The sequence below is a fragment of the Tachypleus tridentatus genome, chromosome 13 (assembly GCF_004210375.1).
Source record: "Tachypleus tridentatus isolate NWPU-2018 chromosome 13, ASM421037v1, whole genome shotgun sequence".
NCBI lineage: Eukaryota > Metazoa > Arthropoda > Merostomata > Xiphosura > Limulidae > Tachypleus > Tachypleus tridentatus.
Window position 1 is genome coordinate 216058917 of NC_134837.1, and position 27308 is coordinate 216086224.

Genomic DNA, 27308 nt, shown 5'->3' on the forward strand with positions numbered 1-27308 from the left:
TCTTTCAGATTTTGCTACTAGTAATAACTAGATACGAATAGTTTCTATACCCTATGTAATTTAGTAAAATTACTCAACTAAGTTAAATAAAATATGATTGTCGTGTAAATTTTGAACTGAAGTTCAACGGTTCAGACTAGCACTTAAAGAAAAAATCTTGAAAACGGTTATTATAAAACTAAAATATTTCGAAAACGAAATTTTTTTTTTCGCACAAAGCTACTTTAGGGCTATCTGCGCTAACCGTCCCTAATTTAGCAGTGCAAGACTAGAAGGAAGGCAGCTAGTCATCACCACCCACCACCAACTCTTGGGTTACTCTTTTACCAACAAATAGTGGGATTGTCCGTAACAATATAACGCCCACAGGGCTGTAAAGAAGCATGTTTGGTGCGACGGGGATTCGAACCCGCGACCCTCAAATTACGAGTCGAACGCCTTAACCCTCCTGGTCATGCCAGGCCAGGCCATTTATAAAATATGCGTGTTTGTTTTCTTATTGAAAAGCCACATCGAGCTATCTGCTGAGCCCACCGAAGGGAATCGAACCCCTAATTTTAGCGTTATAAATCCGTAGACATATCGCTGTACTAACAGCGAGTGAAAACGAAATACCGGTACTTTATTCTTAACCAAGGTACAAAGAATATTAACTAAATGTTATTGTTGGTTATTAGTAGTAACATTTACAGTGTAATAAATAAATATGATAATTGTACATATTTTTCCTTTCTAAAAGCTCCACGATAGTACAGCGGTATGTCTTCGAATTTACAACACTAAAATCAGCGTTTCGATTCCCCTCGGTGGGCTCAGTAGGTAGCCCATGTGACTTTGCTATAAGAAAACACACAAACAGACCTCTCTAAAAGCAAAAACTATGTTAGTATTTGCAGTTGTAAATAGTTACTTTAAATATAAACTTTTTACAAATTTATTATGTTCAATTAGGTGACGTTTGTTAAGGTGATTTTTTCGAAGTAGGGATTTGGCCTGAAGGTTTTTGTGTTATTACAATTAACATTATTATCTTGATTTCATTCCCAAGATCTATATTAACTGAATCAGTGAACGTGCATAGTAAATGCAGAACCTTCCTGGCTGAGTCTCATCTCCTCAGGTGCTAGTAACATGAATATATCATTATTTAACTTTTTTTAACTAATTACAATTAGTTTTAAATTTTTAGAAGATACAATTGGTTGTAAAAAGAAAAGATTTCCCTGTTGGTTAGATAGTAATATTTATGAGACATATTATGTAAAGTTTTAGTTTTCCACAGTTACAAAGTATTAATTTTCATAGTTTTCAGCCACTGTTTGTTTCATGATTTACACACTACACTTAAAAGTTATGCAATATTACTTTTTTCTGTTGTTTTTTGAGTTTTTCGCTCATTCATTGATAGTGTCGTCTCTTTCTTGCCTTAGTTTCTTCTTCCTCGGATGATTGTTCAAAAACGACATTTTTAGATTTTCTTTGGACATTCCTCTTCTGCTGTACTGGTTGAATAATTATTTTCTGAGTTTAGCCTATTCTCAAATTAAAGTTATTTTAGGCATGATCAGAGTAAAGTAATATATGAGATCTTAAATGTGGTCAAATACATCAATTTAGAGGTCTGACTTCCTGATTTGAGAATTGCAATCGGTCAAGAAATGGCAGAACTATTAGATAAATGTTTGTACTTGAAAACAAGAAAGAAAAAACTCAGAGCTGTTATATGAGCTTCTATGTCGTAGCTAAAAGTCATAGAAAGTACACAAGCTAATTTGAAGTTCCTCCAAAATTCAAATAAGTTATAATTCTCAACTTCTGTTTCAGCGTAGGTCATTGCTGTACATTTCTTTACGTGATCAAATAGACAATCTCTTCTTGATCTATAAAACCTTAGTCGATACATACAGTACTTTATGTTAAAACGATTTTGAATAAACAAATCATTAAGCCACATGACAACCGCAGTCAATGGAATGTCATGGTGGAACGTAACATGTCCAAGCTACTTTTTGACAATGTTTGATATATCTTAGATAGCGTTATACCATCGAAAACTGATCATCTTTGGGAAGAGCTTATAACATCCCTTTCAAACGCAGTACACTCAGATCATACACAAATGCTCATATGAGAGAGTTGGAATTTTAAACAAGGAGATTTCCCTTGTAGCTAATGACATTGGAGAACAAGGTAATATATTACAACTTGTACCTCTCGGTGCACAAGATAGATATCCGTGTGGATTTGCTATAAGAAAAACACACACACGTTAATTCTTACAATAAAAGTACTTTGCTGAAAACCACCTGCAACAAGTAGAAACCCTGCCTTAGTGATGAGTGCGGTGTCTTATAACAGGCGGGGGACCAATAAAATAAGAAATCAGCTATTTCTTTATTAACTGTAGACCTACAAAACGAAGGATTTTTGAAATAATATAAATAAAGTTTACGCTACCAGGAAGTATTTTACAGCTATTTTATGTTGCTGTATTTGGAATACTATTACTCAAGCAATGTTTTAACATCAAGCTTTAGGTTGGAAACCAAAGTACTAGTGTTATGGATAACCAATACGTATTTCAGCAGATAAATAAAACAATAATGTTACTTACAATTCGAACTTACGTAGCTTAGGATGGAAACCAAACTACTAGTGTCATGGATAACATACACGTAGTTAAAACATGATTAAAACAATAGCGTCATAGCGTTTTGAGCTTTATTACTTTGGAAACCAAAAAAACTGTTGTCACGGATCATCTCCACATAGTTCAACTTATGAATAACGTTACTGTGAATTTGAGCTTTTCTACTTATATGTCTATTGCTGTAAATCAAATAGTTTCGTCACGGATAACCTCCACGTAGTATAACACATGAATAATGTTACTGAGAATTGTTACTTTACTGCTTATATGCATGATATTGTATTTGAACTTTGAAACGACTTTTAAACATAAATATGTAAGTATTAAAACAAAATTTAACTGGCTTATTTCCCCATTATCACCACTGTCCAATGCTATCGACGAATATATATAATACTGTATTTGATACTTAGCTGATAACAAACTTGTATCAACTGATAAGTATTAATTTCTTTTAATATTGGTCAAGAGTTTATTATAATAATAACACCAGATGTCGCTAAGACATATTTACCACATCTTCGAGATTCGTGTTTAACATGTATGTAAAAAACAGATTTTCAAATTCAGTGTTATTGTTCTTGTTTTCATGTTTATATTAATCTAATCTAGATCATGTGTTAATTTGATCTTTCCAATCGGGGAGAAACAAACGACAAGTTATGTCAGAGTTCCTACTGGGAATGAAACAGAGGAATACATATCATACAAGGTACATCATGATGAAAATAATTATGATAACACTAGATGGGTATTTACGATATCTTTAAGTGACAAGATTGATTAATTCTATTGGTTTATTTTACACGTATCGTTAATTCAAAATATGGTAAAGTTTAATTGAGCCAAACCATAAATTTCGCTAATAAATATTTTTAAAGAAAATTTCTAAAATTGTAGGTGAAAAGTATACTACAACAAAATATTTATATATTTTAGATACCAAACATATATATATATATATAAATTCGTAAAAGGTCTAAGAATGTCGGAATTTGCTAAAAAAATTATCAATTATGTGTTTAAATTAACACTTAGCTACAATGTTCATACATTTAAATCGAACTTACTATTTAAGGTATTAACAAACAGAAGTGATAAATACAGAGTCAAGCCTCCAGTTGGTGATTTGACCCCAGGAGGAAGGGGTGAAGTAAGAATTTTTCTGATGAAAGGTAAGTTGGTATTTTTTTGAAAGTACAATGTCCCATTGTTGTTTTATCAGCATCAAACTAGAAAGTGATGTTTACTTAATTGTAAGTCTACTCATATTTACCTTTCGCATTGTTTTACTCGAGATTTTTAAACAAAATGAGTTGTTTAGGACTTGAAACAGAATTCATAAGTCAATTTTTCACATTCACAATTAAGATTTTCAATGTGAAGATGACGACAAATTGGTTTTAAGAACAGCGATTTTAAAAGACAAAGAAAGCATGGTTTTTAGCTTCCGGCATATCTGAAACTCTCGCTGGTCTGGTAAAATCGTGGAACACAGGTAAACTTTGGCTTTTCTTTATGTTCTTTGATGTGCTCTTTCAAAAGTACTCATTTACTAGTAATATCACTTATTCACCCGTAGTAATAATAGTATGTGTATTATAATTTCAATTGCTAATGTGAAATAAATAATCCTACACTAGTGCGTATTTTGCTATCGTGTTTCTATAACCTGATTTCAATAACTGTGATGAAAATAATTTAAATATTAAAGAAACTCAGAATAATTAAAAACACTTATTTGATGTTTTGGAGATTTTATAGTAATGTTTTTAAAATGTTAGGAATATTGAAGGTAAAGAAAATATGAATTACGTATGAAACAAAAATCGATTTCTTCGAAAATCAAAATTGATGAAGGGTTCGGTGAAATAAACTAATACATACTTAACATTTGGAAGCCGAATTTGGTAATCACATTAAGAGTATTTTTTTCATATTTTATATAAACATTCACAATTTACTTTTGTTGTTACTATTTTTTATTGACAATGGTTTCCATTTTGAATAATAAAAATGAATTATTTTATATTTATATTTTATATTAGTTAATTTTTCAATTTCCTTTATTAAACCTATTACTTTTGCACAGGTTCAAGTGCATTTAGAGAAAAGAATTGAAAATTAAAACTATTAACGCTCAAGGTGCACAAACCATAAAATTTTCCGAATACCCGAATGGAGATACAAACATATATAATGAAGAATTGGATTTAAAATTAATAGTATATTATAGGGATATATATGTTTTTAATGCTATTAAATTTTAAATAGTTAACTTATTTTAAATTAATGACTCGAGTTAATGTGTTTGATCAAGCATTATGCAGACGATATTTATAGAAAACTATAACATAGTCAAGCCCTTCGAGACAAACTTTGATTTTTTGCGATTAAGAATTTAGCGTTTTTATAATTTTTTTGCCATAATCTGTGTTTGGACTATTCACTCGTGTTTATTCAGAAATATATTATATATATTTTATGGTGATATATAATTTACAAAGTGTTTAGAAGACAATCCTCTAGGGAGAATACAATACTTTCACACCTAGCGTACTATTTTAGAACTGCCAAGAAGCGAAAACTGTGGTCTCTTCATATTCTCTCCTCGATGGCACAACGGCATGTTATCGGTAATGTTAAAATAAAGGTTTCGACTTTCTACAGTGGACACAGCAGGTAAACCAGTATTGATTTAAACTTTAAAAAATAACAACAAAATAATCCCTTAAAACAAAGTATAATTTATTTTACCACCTTCAGGTTTGAAATGTCACCAAGTTAATAAATTATTACAATAGGTTTAATGAATTTTTCTCTAAAAATATAGTTCATTTTATAATTTTCATGTTATTACTCTTACGTAATTAATTAATTATACAGCTTTACAGTTAAAAAAACAAATTTTATCGGAAAATTTCATGTATCTTTAAACTTTTTTTTTCACTATTCCAAATTTTTATTTCTTATTTAGGTGGACAGGCTTTAAAAAGAAGAGATTCATATTCGTAGAAATATCAGTATTAAGTTCTTTATTTTAATAATTTTGTTTATTGTGTTTATATATCACGTAATCTTTCTTTTCAAAAGTTGGGTATTCAGAAGCCAATGCATCAGAAACATCAGTATTTGAAAACAAACAACTATTATTTCTTTACCTGTTGTGATTTGTACTAAAATATCATATGGTATTGTTTCAATGAAAATTATGTGTATTACCAGATAAACTTTATATTTCTGTTATTTAATTTCAAAATTTGTCGTGAAAACACTCCCCGCTAGTACAGCGGTATGTCTTCGGATTTACAACGCTCAAATCAGGGGTTCGATTCTCTTCGGTGGAAACTAGATTCAAAGAACACAAAAAGCCACCTTCACATGTTTTCGTATACTGCAAATCAAATAAACACAACGTAACCATAGAAAACACCCAACTACTAAATAAAGAAGCAAACATAAACAAACGCAAAATTAAAGAAGCCTTACTTTTACGACAACTCAAGCCTAAAATAAACCAATACAGAAGCACACCTTTATACCTACATAAATAAATATATTCAACATCTAAGCACGCCATCTACATACCTACACTCAATTACATAACCGCCTTCAAGCACGTCAGCTATCGGTCAGTAATCCTTTCTTTCTTTGCGAACCTGACGATGACCGAAGAAGATCGAAACTTTGTTCGCTCCTTTTCATACTACTTTCTCTATCCATACCAATCCTTTTTACACATAGTTTTCCTTACTTATCTTCCCGCATGTGCAACAAACGTATAGCGCCCTCTAACGGTAAAGCTCTGGGTCTCTTTCCTAACTACAATAGATATTGCTCATACGGGAGAAAAAAGAAAGAGCTGTCTGTTACTATTTATTTTTATTTTCCTAAACCTAACATATTTCTGCGTCAGATATTTTTACTATCTTATCGTTCACGAGTACGTGCTTGGAGTACTTTGTTTTTCTTAAAACTAATAGCAAAAATAAGCACGAAAGATTATATGTTGGGGATTTATATCATAACTTTGCAAATGCAGACACAGTAGGTAGATCAACGTGATTTTGCTCTTAAACCAAAGTAAACAAAAACTGTATAATGTTGTAGAAGGTGGGAGATTATCTGTTTGTTTGTTTTGTTTTTGGAATTTCGCACAAAGCTACTCGAGGTCTATCTGTGCTAGCCGTCCCTAATTGTGCAGTGTAAGACTAGAGGGAAGGCAGCTAGTCATCACCACCCACCGCCAACTCTTGGGCTACTCTTTTACCAACGAATAGTGGGATTGACCGTAACATTATACGCCCCCACGGCTGGGAGGGCGAGCATATTTAGCAAGACGCGGGGACGAACCCGCGACCCTCGGATTACGAGTCGCACGCCTTACGCGCTTGGCCATGCCAGGCCGGGAGATTATCTAAACCCTCTTACGATGTTTTACAGTGTCATTCAGCTATGTTACGAACAGTGCTTACGTAATATAAATTACAGTAAAAGCATATGTGGTCTATTTGTTTGTTTGTTTTTAATTTCGCGCAAAACTACACCGCCAACTCTTGGGCTACTCTTTTACCAACGAATAGTGGGATTGACCGTCACATTATACGCCCCCACGGCTGGGAGGGCGAGCCTAATTTAGTAGTGTAAGACTAGAGGGAAGGCAGCTAGTCATCACCAACCACCGTCAACTCTTGGGCTATTCATACCAACGAATAGTGGGATTGACCGTCACATTATAATGCCCCCACGGCTGAAAGGGCGAGCATGTATGTTGCGACGGGATTTCGAACTCGCGACCCTCAGATTACGAGTCGAACGCCTTAATCCACTTGGCCATGCTGGGCCACATTTATGATCTACAGGACAATCTTTATTGCAATTTAGCGTACTTCGATGTGAATACAAAATACAATTACCTCCTTGTCAAGAGAGCAGTAAAGACGCTTTTGTCATAATCCAGTAAACGACGGCAACTTACATTAAAGAATGCCGCAGTTGACTTCGAAATCATTCTTCTTCGAATTTACTTGGTTTATTAAAGAAGACTTGTAATTATTGATTAAAATGTTGACTCCCAAGCCTATTTTGCTGATACTTTCCAGGATCCCACAAGTCATTTTACAATTACTTTTTATAGGAAGAATGTTTTTGTAGCCGTTGTTTCCCAGGCACTTGACTCGTAATCCGAGGGTCGCGGGTTCAAATCTTCGTCACACCAAACATTCTCACTCTTTCAGCCGTTGGGGGCGTTATAATGTAAGGGTCAATCCCACTATTCGTTGGTAAAAGAATAGCTTACGGGTGGGCGGTGGGTGGTGATGACCAGCTGTCTTCCTTCTAGTCTTACACTGCAAAATTAGCTTTGCGCTAAATTCAAAACAAACTATACCAATATAAAAGTGGTCCTTTAAAAATAAAATAGAACACGACTCGCCGGTGGGTCGTGTGGGAGCCAATGTGTTAATATACTTAAAGATATTTACACATCTGGTTTAAGCTTTATAGGAGGTAGTCTGATCAGTAAACATTACGTAATGTTGCGATCTGTGTTACACGAGGCGAGGTGGTACCAAACTTATATATATAGAAAAAGAATTTTGAAATTTGAATAATCCTATACACACCACTGTTCTCGACTAAAAAGATACCTTCAGCAGAATTGCGGTTGCATAGGTAATTTACAGCGGTTTTTTGTTTGTTTTTGTCTCCTGACCTCTTAAGAGTAGCTCAACACAGTATCAGTGGAGGTTATTGACTGACAGCTTTACTTCTAAGGTATCACTACTAATTTACGAATAGCGCACTTAACTCCTTGAAATGAGCGAGAATACCACAAACAACAACAACATATATGGTTTTAAGGGATTTGTGACAACAGTATATTTGTGAATTGTTAGTATGTTTGAAGCAAAACTATATTTTTTCAAATTATCTTTCATTTAAAGTGGGGTGTAGAGCGATTTTATTATTATATGAGTAAATCGTAATGGTGATTCAATTTGACGTCAGGTCATGTATATTTGTTTTGTTTTTGAATTTCGCAAAAGGCTACTCGAGGGCTAATTTAGTAGTGTAAGGCAGCTAGTCATCACCACCCACCGCCAACTCTTGGGTTACTCTTTTACCAACAAATAGTGGGATTAACCGTCACAATATAACGTCCCCAGGGTTGAAAGGGCTAGCATGTTTGGCGCGACGGGGATGCGAACGCGCGCCCCTCAGATTCGAGTCGCACGCCTTAACACCCTTGGCTATGCCGGGCCCTGGTGATGAGTATAACAAATTATATTAATATAATATTTATTTATAACCTGTTGATTTAAATTAAGGAGCTCATCTAAGTAAAAAATTAAAATTTCTAAACTGTTAAGTGCTTTAAAATTAGTATTTAGTTGAGTTCGTGTAATAAAGGTAATTAAGGGATTATTGAATTATGAATTAATGCTTTAAACTATATTACAACTTCTTCTCTAGTACTACATGTACTATCAATACTAACATATAACTTGTAAATAGTCGTACTAAGTAATAGTGATATTTGGGTTCGAATTTTGAATCAGTAAGTTGTACTTGAAATTTAGAGCGAACGATAGTGTTTAAATCTTAAACTGATGATCTAATTATTACTTGATAAATGTTGTTTCAACATTTACTGATACTGTTAGTATTATTGTAGTATAAATCAGTAAATGATAAAACAAATACATTACGTTAAAATTTGTATGTAACCCTAGCTTGTGTTACTTTGCGATAATTAATAATCTGTGCTGTATGCACACTCTCTAAAAGTGATGCACAATTAATACTATAGTTTTTAACAATCTTTTGCAACTGAGTGCAAGTTAACGTACCACCTGCCAAAATAAGTTAATTTGTGACCTGTTTCTATTCTGCAATAAAGATTCATAAAAATTAATTATATTTATTTGTCATCAGTTATATTCTGGCAATTTTGGTAATCCTACATGTTTTGTTTTAATTCTAGAATATATAAACTTTGGCTCTATAAAAATTGTAATATAATACTGATGCAGTGTCCAAATTATGAAGATAAATGTTACCTTAATTATTGATAATATATAACTTAACTATAATAATTTTTTTTAGAAATATACAAACCCATTATAAGTTATTAAATAAATAAACAGCATCAGAGCTTTCAATTAGAATATTTTCAGTTTACTTTGCAAATGCAAAACATTAAAAGTCATTTTGTGAATAACTTACCATAAAATTTTTATTGCACAAATTGAATTTATTAGGTGCATTTCTTTGAATGCTAGTTAAGTAATATAAATGTCTAAAATAGTAGACAAGGTATTGTATGCAATCTTGTTTCACTAATTGTATTTTTCAGTTTTTTTTGCTGTCAGTTGAAAATTTGATACATGTGTCATCGTTATTGGGCATTATATAGCTATTAGATATGTTGTTTTTTTTCAGTTTCAATGTACCACTTCAATTAATTTTTTGTTATGGATTGATAATATTGGTATAAGACTAGAACTTTGAATTGTTTTTTGCTTTTTATAGATTTGACATTGGAATGCCTTTGTGTTATCACCAGTTGATGAGGATTTTTTTCAGGTAATAAGTTTTATCGAGAAACTTTTTATCCATAGTGTGTTATTTATTGTGCATATTTAGAAAATGTTTATTTGAGAGTAACCAGTTTTTCTGTTTTGTATTTTTTCCATCATTTGTCAATTGGAAATGATCAGGAGAAAAAAAGTCTAGGACATTGGCTAAGACTAGCTCCCATTTCTAGCATTGCCTTGCAAAATTAATATTCAGTTGCTAAGTCCAGTTCTTGTGTTTTACAATGTCCTTGTCCAACTATTTTACGATGTTATGAGGTTTAACTTCTTTTGCATCCATTTTAAAAGAGTTCAATATTTTCTTCATTTTAAAAGTTTTGAGACAGCTTGACTGGGTAATAAAAAAACAAATAAACAACTATTATAAATGTATGAAGTTTGACAGTTATTCTAATCCTCAAAAACTTTATTTGGTAAAAAGTGGGTCCCTCATTATCAAATTTTATTAATTTTTTGGCCACTATGTTGAGTTGATTTTTTTTGCTTATTGCCACTCATTAAAATAACAAGAGGGTATTCAAAGAGTGTTATTTTTTTAAATTGTTTGTTCATTTTTTTCTATAGTCCATTGGGTTACCACACAGGTTTTTAATTTATTGCTAGCTAAAATGTCATTGAGATTAACATACCCACTCTGCAATAAAAATGCCTTAATATATTTTTCTTAGTAATCGGTTATCTTCTGAGAGTTTTTGTAATCCTGCATGTGTTTTAAACTTCTAATATAGATAAAATTAATTGTCAGTACAGTAAATGATTCATAACACCTATATCTTACTTGTTGATTGTATAATATTGACTACATTGTACAAGAAACATTTATTCGTGACACTGGTTTTGTTATTTCTTAGAAAGCAAATCTGATCTCCACAAAATAGTAGAAGTGTTCGTCTTTAGGTAGGTGCCTTACATACTTTCCTTACGAGGATAAATAAGCTCTTTTGAGCCTTTCTTGGCTAAGTTTGTTAACAGAATTCATGAAAACAAGGAGAGATGACAGTTTTATAGTGCTAATGAACCAAATTTTACACTGTACAACATGCAAGGAATTCAAATACTTATTTAAATTTGAAAAAAAAGAGAATACTAGAAAACTTTCTAGTAATCAACTCAATCCTCCCCTCCACAAACAAGTCTCGCTGACTCTCAGATTAGGTGTTAAAATAAGACATAACTTTGCTCCCTGAATCCACCTGTTTCTCATCACCACCCATTAACCCCTTTTTGTAGTTACAATGCTGCTGAATTGTTTTTCACTATGCTTTTTTTTTATCTTATTTCAGTCCACCAATGAGCAGTAAACAATTTTGTAATAAAGTTAAGGTGAAGGATTGTTTTTTAAACATGGGTATCTTTTTGATTATATAAATAATTGTAAATTCTTCAAAACAATTGAATTTTTTGCTAGTATTGGGACAGAAAGAAAATTGTACCAGTTATCCTATAAGTAAAATATTCTAGACTTTGTTTTGGTTTAGCACAAGTTGCAACACATTTCGAAGAACAGAGATGTTAATTGACATTTGCAAGCTTAGAAATAATTTACAAAATTGTATAACAAACCATATGGACAGAAGGGTACAGATTTCTTGAAAGCATAAATTAGGTATGTCAACTATATAATGGGAGGGTTGTTCAATCTGTATTGCAGAATAATACTAAATTTTGCTAGAACTAAGAGTCTGTGCCAAGATACAAGTGGACTGGACATGATGTATAATTTATGATAAAATCTATCTTTATTCGTAATTACAGCACAAAACGACAGTGTGTAGACTACCTTTTTGAGTGATCTTTGTTTTTTCTGTGAAACATTTTGAGGCAGTTCAAATGCTTCAAATATTGAGCAATTATACGTATTAAGGAGATGTGTAATATATGTTTACTAAAGTATAACAAATGGTTACATAACAATGGTTGCTTAAGAATAGATGCTTGTGAATCTTCCTGCTTGTCTGTTTGTACTATCTACAAGTGATTCTATCAAGATCATGGGAAGAGTTACGAAAGCCTCATTAGAAAGACAGAACTGAGTGTTCCCGACAGCTTAGCATCAACACAGCATGAGAGAAGCTACAGAGGATATTTTTTTCATCATGCATGAAACTGCCAAAAAAGGAAGCGAGTTGGAGCTTTGAAGGACTATCTTTGACAAAAATGTACGTATAGATACAAGAGAGAAAGTTACCAATTTGTTGTCTATTTCCAACTATTGAACAAGCAGTTTTGTTTTTGTTCTTGAGTATTGAAAAACAATCAAGTAAGAATAACCAATTAAGTGTTAGAACTACTTGTCAGTAGTTGTGTATACTATATGGACGATTGTAAAAATACTAGGAGTTTGAAGCTGAAAAATCAACTCTACAATAGATCTCCCAAACATGGGAAGAAATTCTCTGAACTCCAAGCCAGTTCTCTCAAAAGTTCTCCCTGAGCTCAAGTGAGTTGCAGCCAGATGAATCTTGAAGACAGTCATGATGACTACGATGATGAGTTCTCCAAACATTTCTTCCCTAAACTCTCTAATAATTTATTACCATTATTTCTAACATCAGATAACATAGTAAAATACAGTTGAGTTGAAGTTATGGAAAGTGTTCTTAAAGACTATTTTCTTGGTTTATACTAAAAAGAGTGTTAGTCTAATTAAAGTATTCAACATTTATTGTATACATATTTCAAAAGGATATTAAAAGTGCTTATTTTTGAATGTTTAGCTGCAGAATCAGATTCTTTTCTTTAACTGTAAATACCTCGAGTTAGTGCTTGTGTGCTCCACTCACACACTCCATTCTGCAGTTAATAGAAACAAAGGTGTAACAGGCAGAATTAATTGAAACTCCAGTGGCTAAGCCTACACAATAGATCTGTCACATTACACCTGAGGAGGTGGATTGTTCAAGCTCACTATACTTCAACACTTGTTTTGAAGCTGATTCCATCACTCAATCAAGATGGTGTTTCAGACTGACTTAATCAGTCTTGGGTTATTTAGTTACATTGATAACTTCAAACTTGTCTAAAGTGACTAGTGCTACCTATATCATGGGTAATTTTCATTCAAACACAAGGGAGGCTGTAACCTTAACAGCCACCTGGCCTATTATTAGAGGATACTGCTATCAGACTTCATGCACAAAGTGTTGTTTTATTGCCAACTTCTCCACCCCACCTCTTTCCCCATAGACAGGCAAGGTGTGTTCTCTGTGGTGTAATTGAGAAGTAAAGGCAGCTAAACCAAAATCAATTTAATGTCTTTTATTAATTACTTATTCTGTCAAAAGTGCATGTGTACTTGAATAAACAAAATTTTGAAAATGAGAAGGAAGCAATGCATGATATGTCTGTATATTATACTTTTTCCCTCTTCTTTACTTCAGGTTTGTTCTCAGGTTATCAATTTTAAATTTTAAAATGAATTAGATATACAAACTCTCATTGGTCAAGGAATATTATTGCTTTCTTTTGTCCTGTAATCTTCAGGTGAAACTGACTTTCTTTGTAATGGTTGTTTAGATGTACTGAATAGCAGGGTATTTGATATTTATTATAGTTATTGTTTAGTTCTCTTAAAGCAAGTTTTTGAGAATGAAATAGAGAGACTTGTTACAATGTAAAATGTTTCTAATGTTCAAAATCAATAAATGTTCCTGGTCAAATATCTGAAGTTCCTAATAGATAAGTGTTAGTCACAGCTATTGCTTCCTAAACCAACTATAGCCAGTCAGTACTATATATAGTATTGTTGTTGGTTACATTTATAGGCAGGAGGAGAGCCTGCATAACAATACTGAGAATACCATTGTGTTTTTATACACACACATTATTGATTCTAAAGTGTAAAACTTTCTACAAGTTTACTGAACAGGCATCAATTTCAAAATACAGATTTAACAGCACAAGCCATATAGATTTCTAAATGTAAACTTATAACTTAAACAAATATCAATCTTAAGATAGATATATTAAAGCAAATCTCAGGTATCAGGTCTTGCCTAAAGATGTTAAAGAAGGTAGGATGAAAGCAACTTAATGTCTTTTTTGACATAAATTATGCAAAAAATTAACATAATAACTGAAAGATTTTGAATAATATTATCTAAAAACAACTATAAATGCATGATATACTTCTATGTCTGATCACCTCTCACTTTGAGCTTGTCCTCAAGCTGACAGTTAAAAATGGTTAATTTTAACATAAATACTTGCATGCAATCCTTTAGCAAAATTTTGCACTGCAAAATACCCTTCAATATAGATGAATGCATAATATATTATTCCCCATGATGTCTACCTTCATTATGTTTACCTTCAGTATGATTTACTTCACTCATCTTGATTATCAAACCCTCTAATAATGTTTATTGAGCCCTTGCATACAGTAAGTGCACATAATAATTGTAGTTTTATCACAGACACATTTTATGCCTGTGTTATGCAAATCTTTTAAAATTTTGGTAAACTTTCATTGTCTTGTAATTTCAAATAATTTTTTCTAAGTCTTGTATTACAATGCAGTGTACTTGATAAATTTTATAGCGTTTTCTGAAGATAGAGAATGCAATATTAACTTTAGGAATGATGCCATCCATCATTCACTGTTATTTATTTTGATCATAAGGCTACTTTATTGGTGGGATTTAAGACTGGCATTCATAGCTGAAATGTACCTACCAAGTTAAACAGAGTACTGAGTGTGTTATATTAAAAGAATTAGAATTTGCTAATTGGAATGCATGTCACAACAACAGTTGATATAATGTTGTAGTGGAATATCATGTATATTAATATGTTGTTTTGATATTTGCTTGGTATTTTGTAGGTTGTGTGAGGCTGCCAAAAATTGTTTTTGAAGAGTTTACAGAAAAAGGCCTTTTCTGGAGAAAGATATACACTCAGATCATAAAGATATAATCACATCAGGAATTTGAAATTTCCAAGGCAACAGTATCTCTTATGCTTAATGATATTGGAATACAAAGGAATACAGATCAAATTAGTACAGAAACACTAGGATCATCCACAAAGAGACTTGTAACAGATGAGAATCTGTGAAGATAAAGGTCAATAGCAATAACTATTCACATGACCCAGGATATTCAACATAATAAAGAAACATCTGTGTTTGGAAATAAGGTCATAATGGGTATAGATTTACCAAGATAAAGCTTCTGGTCATATTTCCAGATCAACCATCATGTACTTTTAACAGCTTGAGAATGAAATGGGTGTTTGCATTATGAACTACATGTTAAAGTTTATTTATTAAGAATTTTTAAGTCCCATTCTAATAATTCATTTCCAAAACAAATTTTGGCCATCCAGCATTTTCTCTGCTGCCACAGGAGAAAGGTTGGACCGTCTTGGATTAGACCATGGTTATAAGTTTTATAATATCTGTTCGTTTTGCAAGGTTATATTTTTATTTTTATTATTTAAGTAGTTGGTTTGAATGATAACAGAGACTATCTCTGTACATGTTTAAGAAATGCCCTCTTTCTTTAAACAAGTAAAATATATTTTAACTTTTATTTCATTTATGCCTTTTTCACCTTCAAGTAATACTCAGTTATGACTAGGGCCATTATATTTTGGATAGAAAGCAAGACTAATTTTGGTTATTGCAAAATGTGTCATGTTTGAAATTTTGAGATATATGAGTTAGACAGAGCAATACAAATGTGTATGAAATAGTATTTATTGGAGCTTAGGTCCACTATTAACTGCAAAAACTATATATGAAGTATAAGTAACATGGTAATAAATCAGTAATGTTCATCATGGTATAGTATTTATGATTTGAAGAGGTGATTAAGGTGCAAATTTGTTAAGTTGTAGATGACCTAAGAAAGCATTGTTTCCTACTGTATTTTAATAAAAGTTTTAATACTCGTACTAGCCATCTTGAGATACATTTTTTTGTCAAGTGGGTTTCTCGTCATCACTAAGGTGCAAGTTTCCTGTGAAAACTTGCTTCAAGAATGGATCACAAGAACTCAGTCAAGTTGAGATTTGAAGATTATGCAGGACACTGTAGATTTTTTTAAATAATATTCATATTTCATAAACATTTTTTTTAACAATGCAAACAGTGTATGTGGATACATTATCATTGTGGTACTTCATAACACTTAAGATAAACATATGTTGTGCAAGTTGTGATGCATTTATATATTGTTGTGGTATGTTCAGATGAACTGAATATAGGTATATGGGATAAGTTTGCTTAACAAGAGATTTGTTCAAAATATGGAATTGTGAAGTAATGCTAAACAAGTTTACTTTCTGAAACTATGCTAAAGAAAGTAAAAAGACTGGTCGAAATCTGATAAAAAAATGAACAATCTTTATTTAAACACTTAACATAAAAATAAATCTAAAAGTGGCTGCAGAGCAAAACAAGAGGTTTATAAATAAAGCTGAGCCGAGGTAATGTAAAGAAAGTTAAAAAACCTACTGTCCTGGAGTCTGTATCTGCTTGCCAGACTAATGATACAGTTAGAATCCAGGTTTTGTAACTTTCTTTATATTACCTAAGCTCAGCTTTATTTCCTTCTTTGCTCTGCAGCCACTTTTGGATTTCAAGGAAGTTTGTATTTGCATTGTTTGACTTGTGAATCCACATCAGAAGTTATTGTCAGAATATATACTTCAGACATAACTTGTAGGTATTGCCTACACAACTGTTGAAGGGCATTACTAACTTAATCCTTATATATGGTTGCATTTAGCAGAGTTATTCATGGTTAATAACAAATTAACACATAATTTTGAAAATAACAAAGAAACAAAGGTAACTTGAAACAAAATCAACCAATGTACTTAACAAAAATTTTCCCATTTTCAGAACAAAGAATAAATGTAGAATTAATAGTGTTATTAAAGAAAGAAAACTATTATATATTCATGTATCACAGTTTCCTGTCTTCCATATCTGGAGCTAATAATTAACATTAAAACCAATAAATTTTAAACCTATGCTGGTGAAGAATTACATCTTTCTGGATTTCAAATACTCATGTATCTCTAACATCAAAACCCTTAAACATAAATTCATTCTGGAAATAAATCCTTAAGACAGTGAATTCATATTAAAATAACTCTTCTTAATAAAACTTACTTGACAAGTAAATAACACTTATAATTTGGATTACAATCAATGAAAAAATGCATCATGGTACAAGAAAATAATCCTTTAACAAAGAAATAAAAGCTTATTACAATTCTTGAATGTCATTTAATAAAGAAACCCACATACACTTTTAAAAAAATCACTTTCTAACCATTAAAAACTAATAGTAGGGTCATTCCCTGCAAACTCACCTAGAAAAAAGAACTTTTCACACTTCATGTTGCTGATTTTCTTGAACAAATTCTAGCAAAGACTTCATTTTGATTTATTCAGCCATGCAAAATGCTAAAATTGTACTGCATGGCTGAATAAATCAAATTGAAGTATTTGTTTTTTGTTTAAATATTGTCAAGGAAATCTATGACATGAACTAGGAAGCCCTAGGTGAGTTGTCATGGAATGACCCAACTTAATAATTCACTTCATAAAAGCACAGTGAGTACTGGAATTAATCTGGTATGTCTTTTTAGTTATTTGTGTTTAAACTAGAAATGCCTAATACAGTAGTAAAAGCAAATCATATGACTCAATAATGAAGAGTATCACACATTTTATACAAACATAAACTGATGAATATAGAAACATGCAGAAATTAACTCTTTACCACAATGCTCCATAATTTAAAAATAAAACCTTTAATGTAGGTGCATAAACAGTAATGAAAATTCATTTAATGATTAAAATTGTTTTAGTGCCTTTTACAAGGATCACTTACCCTCTTTAGGAGGATATAGTTTAACACTACATGACACATAAAAACAAAATTTAAAACCTTCAACAAACTGATCATAATCAGAACTTTACTAATATAAAATACAGCATACTTAGTGTACTCTTTAACATTAGGTGTACATAACATTGAATACAGAAAACAATACAATATATATATATAGTAGACTCTCTAATCCTTAGATGTGTACTTTTGTTTATTTACACAGTCATATGATGGCCAGATAATCTGAGTTCAGATCTGAAAATTATTGTCAGCTTGCAAATGTTTGGTTGTTTCTTCAAGTATGAAAACACTGGAATGATTTGATGTAATTTTGAGTCTTTTTTTTTTTTTTGTAAGAATTAAATTTTAAATGCAAATATTACCAGTGTTTTGAATAATAACATGTGTAATGTTGATCATGATATAAAACAAACTAAAAAGTTGTACAAATAGAGACTGGAAAAATGTGAAACAAAATGAATAACCATTATTATAACATTTAACACAAAAGCAGTGTAGGTACCAGTTTCCTGAATGACAAACTCTGATGATTTGAAGGATAAATGGCTTCATAATGTATTTTAGCTATGCCCAGCTTAGTTTTTAAAATTTTTCCTTATCCTGTGGTTATTGATTTAGGTTTGAAGAAATCTTTTTTCACTGTTTTACTGGTGCTGCCATGTGACAAATTACTCTCACAATACATACTTTAGACAACAGGATACATGCTTCTTGGTGTTAATTGAATAACCATTGAAGGATATTACTGGCTTAACCCTTATATAAGGTATATTTAGCAATGTTCTCCATTGGTGGTAACAGGATACACCTTATTTGAAAGTAATATGTAAGTGAAGGTAGCTAGAAACAATAAACAACTTCTGGACCATGTTTCATGTGATATCAACTGAAAATATTCAGAATGAAGAAAATGTTTAAATTTGCTGATGATACTGATAAAAGAAAAAATTTATGGCATAGTCATATATAATGTTATTAATGTTTGTATCATTATGCGGATTAACTGTTTATGGGTTGAAACTCTTTTAAATTTTTTGTACAGATGATGCACATATAGATAAATACAATGTAGATTCCTTAAACATTACCAGGAAATGCCAGAGTGAGATAAAAGAATAAACTAAATGTAGATTTTTAAGGATGTAGTTTAAATTTAAATACAAAAATTATGACCACAATTTTTAAAAGAATGTCCTTGTCTGTTCATACCTAATCTAGTTGAAAGTATTCAAATTGACTAAGGGTCTTTATAACATTGAGATATCTGATTGTTTTCTTTTGTGTGTTGAATTCTGAGAACAGCAGAAGATAAATGTAAGTTTCATATTTGGAAGGTCAGATAAGTGTAGTGGATGAAGTCTTGTTTTTCTTATAGAATGGATGGTAAATCTCTGGCAATTCTAAAGTGTTAGAAGCTGCAACTTTAAAGGAATTAAAGAAAGAATTGATGGTTACTTGAAAGAACGTAATTATCATTTTATTATTTTATTTTTTTCTTGTTTAAGGAGGCATGATTTATAAAATTATCATTTTATAAGTTTTCAATTTGGAATGCCCATTATTATATAAGCTGAGGAAATGTAAAACTATTGAAATACTGTTTGAAAACAGAGGTATTTCACTATTTAAAGTGATTACCTTACAATGCTTTAGAAAAAAATGGCAAAAAATATTTTTAATTATCTATGACATGACTTCACATGTGACTGACTCAAAATTCCTTTCCTTAATTAAAAAACACAAGGAAGCTTTAGAGTGTTTTTGTATACAAAAGTTGCTGATGAAACACCTGTATAATGTATGGAAGTAACTAGGAGCCTGCACTTGCATTATCCATGTGGTTGCATAACTGTATTGTAGAAGTATCATTACTGATTATTATATATTAGAAGAATACAAGTGCTATCTAAAGTGAACTTTTACACTTAATGATATATTAACAACTCGGACATGCAGTAGGTGCATATACATAGTTTATTGCTTGTACTTTGAGTTCTGATTATACACACACACACACGTTATGGATGATACAACTTTTTATATAAGAGATATGGATTTATCAGTGTTGCTCTTGACTATGATATTTTAACCATGCATCTTGAATAACATGTCTCGAGTAGCAGTACAGGCAAAGTAAGTGAATAGATTCTGCATTAACAAGTATGTCTTCTAGTTTTATCAAATTGAATGGTAGTTATAAATTATTGCTTTTCAAAAGGAACCATAAAAATTTTATTTTGTGACTAGATGAAATGTGCGTTTACTGTTATTTAATTAATAATTCATTACACATTCCTTTGTAGATACTTTTATTAAATATTTTAAGTTATTTAAAGTAATTGTTTTAGAGTTAACATTTGCAATTCTAAGGATTATTTTTTGTTTTTACCTTATAATATAAATCTGAAACTAATTAAATCTTCTAAATCAGTCATTTTTCAGGAACTATTATTAGGACTGAGTGAAAATATTGTTAATGCTTTATGCATTTTAGTTATTATAGTCTTAAATTTGGTGTATTGATTTTCATGTGCAACATAATAGTGCTCATCAGTTTGTTTTCGATGATTGCCCTAAATAATTTATTAGTTACTTTTCAAACTTAGTTCACTGTTGTTACCTTACTTTTGATGAAGTCTTCTCAACTAAAGAAGAGTTACTTTTGTAATATGGGAGTTTATAAACTGAATAATTTGTCTTGTCAAAGGGTGTTCTAAAGTAATTTAATTCACCTGTTTGGATTCTGATGAAAAGGAAACACTTAACATTTGGATACAACTGTGTTAACCTACAGGGCAACATAAGTGAATTTATTGTAGATTGTATAACAAAAAACAGAGTAGAGGAAATAATTCATCTTGTCAAATGTGTTCTGAACTAATAATTTCAAATACAACTGTGATAATCAATAGTATAATGAATATTTGTACAGACATTTGAGTTATTTTGAATATATTATTTTAAAACAAGTGGATTATGTGCTGTCCATTTGTTGTTTGCATTTATTACCAGCAAGCCACAGATGCCTACCATAAAGAACCTATCCTTATACAAAAACAAAACTTGACATTCGGGTTTCCCATTTCATTACATACTTGTATTAAGCAAGTAATGATGCACTGATGTTTTGAAAAAATATCATGACAGAAGCTAAACTTCAGCTCTGCCATTAGAAATAAACTACTGATGCTAGACAGTACAAATATAATTCTTGTTCAAAAAGAACTGCGTCCCTGGCAGGTGTACATCACAATATTTACTACTTTTCTCAAAGTGATGGTTGTAGTAAGTTAATACCTGTATCAGATTACAGAAAAATACTCCTGTTCTAATACTTTGAAACTGTTTAGAATCACACATTCCAGTGAAAATTTGTTTCTACAGTCACTTTTTAATAGATGTTTTGGTTGCTTGTTTTTTGTGAGTATTTCTGAGTTGCTTGTGATTTAAAGGAATGGACCCAAGACAAGATCAATTGTGATTTCATTGTATTTTTTGAAGTTGTAGAACAGATTGTTTTTGTTGGGCATGGAAAATCATACTCTTTATTGTGTGAAGCATTTTACAATAAAGAAAAGAATCTTTATTAATTAAAACAATCATAAGATTAATGTATATACTTCCAATTCCTGAAATCACAAGTGGAAAGTACAATGTCAGTCATTGGCCAGTGTCAAGTGATGTTTATTATTGTTATGCCAAGAACAATCAAGAAGGATATGAACACAATAGAACATATTTTTGTTATTTTATTACAAAGCGGTCGGTAATTGTGAATAACTTTCTTGTCTTGAAAATTTCATGTTTCACCCACTTGTTTTTCTGGTGAACCAGATTTTGTTGTTAGGTAGGTACTGTTAATTAGCCTGTTAAATACATGTAGTGTAACTTAGTTTCTGTTTACAGGTATGATGATCTGCAGTATTACTACACAAAATATACAGTTATATAAATGTATTAACAAATTTTTGGCAAATGGCTTAGTGTTACTTTGTTCTTCTCTCTTTAAAAATGTTAAAGTCTTCCATGCTATATTTTTATGCTGTTTCTAATTATGAAATACTTTTGGCTGTACAGATATGAATCAATAAATGTATCTGCACAATAAAGATACCTTTGTTTACTAATCCTTGTAGGAAATGTGCTTCCCCTGGTAATTAATTATTTCTATTATTGATACATTGTTATGTGCTGTTGGCTATATAACCAGTTCTGAAGAATCGAGTTTCTGTAATGTGATTTAAATATTACTGTATAATATTTATGCTATTTTTGTGACATGATTTTAGCTACTCATAATTGGGTTATGTTTATGATATTTCTATGATATTGGTGCTTGCTGCATTGTTTCATGTCAATGGAAATACTTTACACCAAGTTTTTATTCTTGGAATCGAAATAAATTGCTTTTATGTATAAAACAATATCTCCATAAACCTAAACCTTACTTTACCACTTTTGTAATTTCTTTTCTATTCTTCAGACTAAATAGTTGAATAAAACTAAAAACTTGGATAAAATTTAGATTTATCCCAAAGCTAAAGAGAAAAATAAAAGTAGCTATATTGTCCACAATAAAACAAAAACAAACAAAAACTTTAGAACTACACATACAATGTACATGTGTCAAAGAGAAGATATCCATTTTGAAAAGGGACTATATATAACATATAGTTTTATTTGAATAAAACTTTGGTATCAGTTAAAAACATACTTTTTTTATTATTATTATTGTTAGCTACATTTCAAAAATTATTTTCTTTGAGTACATAGTGTTATTTTACATCTTTCTAATATTTCAACTCCATTATTGTCATTTTAAAACCAAAGGACCAAAGTTGTGTTCATCACTATTTAATCACTTTGTCAGTGCAAAGGTAACAGTAACAATATTATTGTGTTTGCTTCTTATGGGAGCAAAAAGCACTAAACAGTATTCTAAATACTGTAATATGACTTTTTTTTTACATGTCTTTATTTAGATATGTCAGAGACTAACATTCTCCACTTTCTGTTCAATGTTTCAGATATGTTACTTCTACAGGGGTAAGATAACTTATCTTTAATGAAAGGTGAAGTGATTATCTTGATTACTTTCCAGATTGGAGTTAGTAAATAACTCATATGACATTCAGACTTATGTAAGTAGACTACTGATAATGAAATGTATTTTTAGTTTGGAAGTAGAATTGATGACATGTACCTGTAATGAAATTTCATTTCTTCCTTTGAAATGTATTCTATGTGCTGGTTTGTTTTATGAAACATTCCATGGAAAAACAAACAACTAAGAAAAACAGTTGTTTTTAAAGAATTAGTCATACAGATTAAAGTCCAATGTGTAAGACTCAATATGTAGGAGCAACTATATTTGAAATAGAAGTTCAGATATGCATGACACTGAGTATTGTTTCTCTGTAGAGTTCTAGGAATTTTGTGTGTTACCTGCTTGTATGTAGTTGGTTTTGAAGTGGATGTTCTTGTACATGTACTGGTTGGTGTACATGTGTACTGTATGATACATATGCTGACTGTTTTGCTTTCTGTAATGAATGCTTGCATTAGAACAGATATTTCCTGTTATCAGATAGACCAGTGTTTAATGATAATCTTCAATGTAGAGAAATAATTACTCTTCTGTTTTATATATAGCTGATAGTATTAACTGTGGTATTATCAATATTTTAATTAAGTAATGTGTGATTATAAATTTTCAGGAATTACATTATCTTTTGGACTGGATTTATGATTTGGCTAAAACATACAGTAACTATTAGCATAGCGAAATAGTCAAACTTTAAGTTGTATCTGTACTCTGAATGTTTGAAGTTTATATGGGCCAATTAAAAAAAAGAAATTAACTACCAGTTTGTTGTGTTATTGGAAAGATACATTTAATAATGTATATTGTAGTGAGTTATTAAACAGTATGTAATGTCTATGAATAAATAAATAAGAGAAAAACCAGAAAAGGTGCAAACATTTCTTTAAGAAAACATCTGACATCTGTTCATTACACATCATGTAACATTCTATATGTCTGAACCTCGTGTTTCTTCTTTAGATTAGGTTAACAGCAGAATGAGTAGTGGTACATCACCCCCTTCAAGTCTTCTTTTTGAACTGAAAGTGAAAAGTTTGTATAACATATTTTAATTGTTCCTTCTGTGTTATTATGGAGTTTTAAAAAAATATGAAATAAATTATTCATACGTAATTTGAAAATGATGAAACTCAAGTAATTTTAAAAACAATTTTTCTTTGGTTTCCATATAATATTAAATTTTAATTAAAACATGAATTATTGAAGTATTACAATCAACACAAGGTCATTCCTTACTTAATTGACTCATGCTTTCTGTTCAAATGTTTAGTACATGTATAAGTTTTATGTGTTGAGATATTTTCATTGCAATATCTTTTATTCCTGTTTTTCACTTAAAAATCATTTTTAACAATTTTTCTTATGTATACGTATATAGCCAACATGCCATTTATGTCTCTTATTTCCTTTTTAAATGTAAAAAATTGCAAATTAGAATTCATAAAAATATTTAAATATTATACTCAATTTTCGATCATACTTCCTTAGAATAGAACATTAGAAATTATATTCATACTTTAATATACTTTACCTTTCATTTGTACAGTAGCAAACATGTTCATACTCATCTGATTATTAAGTTATATTCACAATTGGTCTCTTTTCCAATTCAGCTACAAGTGATATTCAAATAGTGAAAAGTTAACTAAAGAAGAGTAGAAAAACAAATAAAATATTGTTTTTTTTATAGAAACATTGCAAAAATATAAATTGCAACAGTAAAATTTGGAAGAGTGGATTTTTGTATAAGCAAGGTTTATATTTTTCACTTCAGAATATCCCCAAATAAAACAAATCTATTTAAAAATAAATAAATTTTCTTGAATTACAACATATACAGCTGGATGCTACATTTGCAAGGCTCTTTATGCTTTAATAGTGAAAGGAAAAATATGTACGTGTTTAGTAGTTTCAATATACCATGGTAAAAAACAAAGAGCAGGTTACAGTATTTTAAAGACTTAAGCTCTAAAGAAAGAGAAATGTGGTCCTGGAAGAATTTCATAAACCATATTTTGATTTTAAATTCTACTTGGTACCTATACAAAAATAACATGAACATAACAATGTTTATGTTACAAGCACTGTGTTTGTTTGCATTTTGGGACTGTTCTATTGTTTGAACAAATCTAAAGCTACAGAGACTTCTATTGAAATGCTAAAGATATAATAAGATAAAGGACCATCTCGTCAATTACTGGTTAACAGGTTACAATGTGAGTTTCATGAATTTTATTGCATATATATTCTATAAAGAGATTCAAAATCTAAAAGATGCTCGCTTGCAACCATAAACAGATAATGTTTTTTTTTTTTTACAGTTATTTCAGCCAAACTTCAGTTTTCTAGAATTCTCTTTAAACCTGATCCTTATGTGGAACTTATCATGGATGGAAGAATCCCTGTGAAGACAGAGTATCAGAAAAGTACAATTACTCCAAAATGGGAAGAACAGTTTGCAGTGTGAGTGTATCTTTGTAGATTGTTTGAATATAACATATGCAGTGATTTTAAGTATCAGGTTTTTGTGGAATTTCATATTATAAGGACCTTTTAGTAAAGATTATAAAATAAAGTTTCTAAATGTAATAGAACTTAACTTTACTACTTTTGGTCACTACCATTGTAAAACTAACATTGAAAAGAGGTAAAAGTTACAAGGTTTTAATATTCTAGAACGATTTTGATAACTAATGTAGCTTTTATGTTTCATGTGTTGAAAATCATGTTACACTTGTACACTTATTAAACATGAATGTGGAATGATATATCTTCATCCTTCATTGTGATATCCCCCCCTGTTGCATCTTAGTTTTGTATATTTTGGGACCAGAATGCAGTATAAACTGCGAGATGTGGATAGGGTTTTGTGGTTACATTTGCGAGACATTAGTATATAGTGTGTATCAATGGTAATGATAATGAAAAACACCTGTAGAACTTTTATTGAAATGGCATTTGTAAAGTAGTAGTTTTTGGAACAAGCTTAACTGTAAAAATAGTTGACACTTTACCTTTCATTTATTTGTATTTGTCAGTTACAGGGGAATAATTTCACAAAACATTCTTTTGCTTGCTAAAAATTGTTGAATGAAACAATAGTATCTTGTTCAGAAAGTAGCATTTGTTTTAATAAGATATATAAAAATAATTTGTTAGCTATGTTACTAACTGTACATTATAATATGGCATTTAACTGTAGGAAATAATACGTAGTTGATAAATATAGTTGAATTTACTTGCAATTACTCATTGTGACACTTGCATGTGTATTATCACCTGTTTTCATACTTATTTCAAGTACTGTATTTACGTATAATTTGATAGTCACTAACAGTTAATTTTACACATACTTGTACTTGCATTAAATGTTAGATTAAAAGGTAATGGATAAATCATCTTTTTGATATTTTTGTAGGTTAATTCATTGTTTTCACTTGATCTAGTAATTCTAATTGTTTTATGAACCTGAACAAAATAAAATCACATTTTATGACATTAGTACTGCTGTCATGTACAATAATTATTTACAGGGGTTGAAAAATAGCATTGGGGAAGCCAGTACATTTCAGAAGTTTGACTTGCAAAACGCTTCAGCTTTATTTGTGTAGAATGTAACTTATTAAATGGAATTGTTCCTATTAATAAACTTTCACTGAATTACATCTCACTTTTTCTATGTGGGGTGTTATTTGTAGTCATATCAAATATCATGTACAGGTTCTTGTAGTAGGTGTACAAAGTGGATTTGTTCAGTATAGCACAGTGTACATATATAGTATAGCTGTTGTCAATGGTGAGAACATAATTTTGTACTAAAGGGTGTTTGGAAAGTCACTGTGCACTTATATATTTATAAACAGACATGTTTCAATATAGAATACAGGAGGTAAATATGAATGACAATTATAAACAATGTTGAAAGTGACTCCCATTGGCATCAATACAGGCCTGGATCCTTCTTATTTTGTTTCTAAACACCGCTATCAGTTGCTGGCTTGAAATAGACTGAATAAAATATGATTACAAAACTGCACAGTGACTTTCCGAACACCCTGTATAATATTACTAACTCGTTTTCTAATGTA

The 27308-nt window shown here is 30.7% G+C and overlaps 1 protein-coding gene across 15 annotated transcripts in view; it reads left to right on the plus strand.

Annotated features, from left to right (window-relative positions):
• The first annotated feature begins 5205 nt into the window (after positions 1 to 5205).
• Positions 5206 to 27308, plus strand: part of LOC143236989 (E3 ubiquitin-protein ligase wwp-1-like) — a 68567-nt gene continuing 46464 nt past the window's right edge. For 2 of the 15 annotated variants that reach the window (XR_013019832.1, XM_076475762.1), the window contains exons 1-4: positions 19647 to 20249; positions 23144 to 23257; positions 24181 to 24252; positions 25542 to 25683. Coding sequence is in view for 14 of the 15 variants with exons in the window: in XM_076475762.1 (XP_076331877.1) it covers positions 24198 to 24252; positions 25542 to 25683 (197 nt within the window). In the remaining variant the exon portion in view is untranslated. The other 13 variants (XM_076475760.1, XM_076475761.1, XM_076475753.1 and 10 more) reach the window with 12 other exon arrangements.